Here is a 4,567-nt window from a genome sequence, read left to right on the forward strand (position 1 = left end):
ATACATAGGCCTGTATCTGCTACCTTGAAGAATGGCGATTTTTTGAAACCATTTCTGTAGCTGCCGCAATTCCATTCAGGGATCAAAACTTTTGCGCGTACGTGTTTTTTGATTGGAAAATTGTGAATGTGATAAACTGGCATAATGATGCATGCCCGCCGTTGAGGCGGCACGAAAACCACCTAGTGCCGCAGCGGAGGCAGCTGCTGCTGCGACCAGCGCTTCAGTACCCATATTATGTTCTATATCCACCACGCATTTTACCATGTTTCTGGGCAGCCCCAGGCATTCTTAAACCAATACACGACAATATTGATATCCAATGGCTTGCGGCCACGGCACAATTCCAAGGCATTCAGTTGCACTACAAAGGCCTGTATCTGCTGCCTTGATGGATGACGATTTTCCTGAAACCATTTCTGTAGCTGCGGCAATTCCATTTCGGGATCAAAACTTGTGCGCGTACGTGTCTTTTGATTGGAAAATTGTGAATGTGATAAACTGGCATGATGATGCATGCCCGCCGTTGAGGCGGCATGAAAACCAGCTAGTGCCGCAGCGGAGGCAGCTGCTGCTGCGACCAGCGCTTCAGTACCCATATTATGTTCCATATCCTCCACGCATTTCAGCATATTTCTGGAGGCAGCTGCTGCTGCCACCAGCGCTTCAGTACCCATATTATGTTCTATATCCACCACGCATTTCAGCATGTTTCTGGGCGGCCCGGGCATTCTTAAACCAATACACGACATTATTGATATCCAATGGCTTGCGGCCACGGCGCGATTTCAAGGCATTCAATTGCACCACATAGGCCTGTATCTGCTGCCTTGATGGATGGCGATTTTCCTGAAACCTTTTCTGTAGCTGCGGCAATTCCATTTCGGGATCAAAACTTGTGCGCGTACGTGTCTTTTGATTGGAAAATTGTGAATGTGATAAACTGGCATGATGATGCATGTGTCGCAGCGGAGACAGCTGCTGCTGCGACCAGCGCTTCAGTACCCATATTATGTTCCATATCCACCACGCATTTCAGCATGTTTCTGGGCGGCCCGGGCATTCTTAAACCAATACACGACATTATTGATATCCAATGGCTTGCGGCCACGGCGCGATTTCAAGGCATTCAATTGCACCACATAGGCCTGTATCTGCTGCCTTGATGGATGGTGATTTTCCTGAAACCATTTCTGTAGTTGCGGCAATTCCATTTCAGGATCAAAACTTGTGCGCGTACGTGTCTTTTGATTGGAAAATTGTGAATGTGATAAACTGGCATGATGATGCATGCCCGCCGTTGAGGCGGCATGAAAACCAGCTAGTGCCGCAGCGGAGGCAGCTGCTGCTGCGACCAGCGCTTCAGTACCCATATTATGTTCTATATCCACCACGCATTTCAGCATGTTTCTGGGCGGCCCGGGCATTCTTAAACCAATACACGACATTATTGATATCCAATGGCTTGCGGCCACGGCGCGATTTCAAGGCATTCAATTGCACTACATAGGCCTGTATCTGCTGCCTTGATGGATGGCGATTTTCCTGAAACCTTTTCTGTAGCTGCCGCAATTCCATTACGTGTTTTTTGATTGGAAAATTGTGAATGTGATAAACTGGCATGATGATGCATGCCCGCCGTTGAGGCGGCATGAAAACCAGCTAGTGCCGCAGCGGAGGCAGCTGCTGCTGCGACCAGCGCTTCAGTACCCATATTATGTTCTATATCCACCACGCATTTCAGCATGTTTCTGGGCGGCCCGGGCATTCTTAAACCAATACACGACATTATTGATATCCAATGGCTAGCGGCCACGGCACGATTCCAAGGCATTCAATTGCACCACATAGGCCTGTATCTGCTGCCTTGATGGATGGCGATTTTCCTGAAACCATTTCTGTAGCTGTCGCAATTCCATTTCGGGATCAAAACTTGTGCGCGTACGTGTCTTTTGATTGGAAAATTGTGAATGTGATAAACTGGCATGATGATGCATGCCCGCCGTTGAGGCGGCATGAAAACCAGCTAGTGCCGCAGCGGAGGCAGCTGCGACCAGCGCTTCAGTACCCATATTATGTTCCATATCCTCCACACACTTCAGCATGTTTCTGGGCGGCCCGGGCATTCTTAAACCAATACACGACATTATTGATATCCAATGGCTTGCAGCCACGGCACGATTCCAAGGCATTCAATTGCACTACATTGGCCTGTATCTGCTGCCTTGATGGATGGCGATGTTCCTGAAACCTTTTCTGTAGCTGCGGCAATTCCATTTCGGGATCAAAACTTGTGCGCGTACGTGTCTTTTGATTGGAAAATTGTGAATGTGATAAACTGGCATGATGATGCATGCCCGCCGTTGAGGCGGCATGGAAACCACCTAGTGCCGTTCTCTATCCACCACGCATTTCAGCATGTTTCTGGGCGGCCCGGGCATTCTTAAACCAATACACGTCATTATTGATATCCAAAGGCTAGCGGCCACGGCGCGATTCCAAGGCATTCAATTGCACTACATAGGCCTGTATCTGCTGCCTTGATGGATGGCGATTTTCCTGAAACCTTTTCTGTAGCTGCGGCAATTCCATTTCAGGATCAAAACTTGTGCGCGTACGTGTCTTTTGATTGTAAAAATTGTGAATGTGATAAACTGGCATGATGATGCATGCCCGCCGTTGAGGCGGCATGAAAACCAGCTAGTGCCGCAGCGGAGGCAGCTGCTGCTGCGACCAGCGCTTCAGTACCCATATTATGTTCCATATCCTCCACGCATTTCAGCATGTTTCTGGGCGGCCCGGGCATTCTTAAACCAATACACGACATTATTGATATCCAATGGCTAGCGGCCACGGCACGATTCCAAGGCATTCAATTGCACTACATAGGCCTGTATCTGCTGCCTTGATGGATGGCGATTTTCCTGAAACCATTTCTGTAGCTTTGGCAATTCCATTTCGGGATCAAAACTTGTGCATGTACGTGTCTTTTGATTGGAAAATTGTGAATGTGATAAACTGGCATGATGATGCATGCCCGTCGTTGAGGCGGCATAAAAACCATCTAGTGCCGCAGCGGAGGCAGCTGCTGCTGCGACCAGCGCTTCAGTACCCATATTATGTTCTATATCCACCACGCATTTCAACATGTTTCTGGGTGGCCCGGGCATTCTTAAACCAATACACGACAATATTGATATCCAATGGCTAGCGGCCACGGCACGATTCCAAGGCATTCAATTGCACTACATAGGCCTGTATCTGCTGCCTTGATGGATGGCGATTTTCCTGAAACCTTTTCTGTAGCTGCGGCAATTCCGGGATCAAAACTTGTGCGCGTACGTGTTTTTTGATTGGAATTGTGAATGTGATAAACTGGCATGATGATGCATGCCCGTCGTTGAGGCGGCATAAAAACCATCTAGTGCCGCAGCGGAGGCAGCTGCTGCTGCGACCAGCGCTTCAGTACCCATATTATGTTCTATATCCACCACGCATTTCAGCATGTTTCTGGGCGGCCCGGGCATTCTTAAACCAATACACGACATTATTGATATCCAATGGCTTGCGGCCACGGCACGATTCCAAGGCATTCAACTGCACTACATAGGCCTGTATCTGCTGCCTTGATGGATGGCGATTTTCCTGAAACCTTTTCTGTAGCTGCGGCAATTCCATTTCAGGATCAAAACTTGTGCGCGTACGTGTCTTTTGATTGGAAAATTGTGAATGTGATAAACTGGCATGATGATGCATGCCCGTCGTTGAGGCGGCATAAAAACCATCTAGTGCCGCAGCGGAGGCAGCTGCTGCTGCGACCAGCGCTTCAGTACCCATATTATGTTCTATATCCACCACGCATTTCAACATGTTTCTGGGTGGCCCGGGCATTCTTAAACCAATACACGACATTATTGATATCAAATGGCTTGCGGTCACGGCGCGATTTCAAGGCATTCAATTGCATCACATAGGCCTGTATCTGCTGCCTTGATGGATGGCGATTTTCCTGAAACCTTTTCTGTAGCTGCGGCAATTCCATTTCAGGATCAAAACTTGTGCGCGTACGTGTCTTTTGATTGTAAAAATTGTGAATGTGATAAACTGGCATGATGATGCATGCCCGCCGTTGAGGCGGCAGGAAAACCAGCTAGTGCCGCAGCGGAGGCAGCTGCTGCTGCGACCAGCGCTTCAGTACCCATATTATGTTCCATATCCTCCACGCATTTCAGCATGTTTCTGGGCGGCCCGGGCATTCTTAAACCAATACACGACATTATTGATATCCAATGGCTAGCGGCCACGGCACGATTTCAAGGCATTCAATTGCTGCCTTGATGGATGGCGATTTTCCTGAAACCATTTCTGTAGCTTTGGCAATTCCATTTCGGGATCAAAACTTGTGCGCGTACGTGTCTTTTGATTGGAAAATTGTGAATGTGATAAACTGGCATGATGATGCATGCCCGCCGTTGAGGCGGCATAAAAACCAGCTAGTGTCGCAGCGGAGGCAGCTGCTGCTGCGACCAGCGCTTCAGTACCCATATTATGTTCTATATCCACCACG

The 4,567-nt window shown here is 48.5% G+C and overlaps 1 protein-coding gene across 1 annotated transcript; it reads right to left on the reverse strand.

Annotated features, from left to right (window-relative positions):
* Positions 1-3,474: 3,474 nt before the first annotated feature.
* Positions 3,475-3,837, reverse strand: LOC133325220 (homeobox protein dve-1-like). Its single transcript, XM_061534002.1, has one exon. The coding sequence runs from the start codon at positions 3,835-3,837 to the stop codon at positions 3,475-3,477; it is 363 nt and encodes a 120-aa protein (XP_061389986.1).
* Positions 3,838-4,567: the final 730 nt, after the last annotated feature.

Source organism: Musca vetustissima, unplaced genomic scaffold (assembly GCF_032173495.1).
Source record: "Musca vetustissima isolate MV318-11 ecotype Yass unplaced genomic scaffold, APGP_CSIRO_Mvet_v1 utg521140, whole genome shotgun sequence".
NCBI lineage: Eukaryota > Metazoa > Arthropoda > Insecta > Diptera > Muscidae > Musca > Musca vetustissima.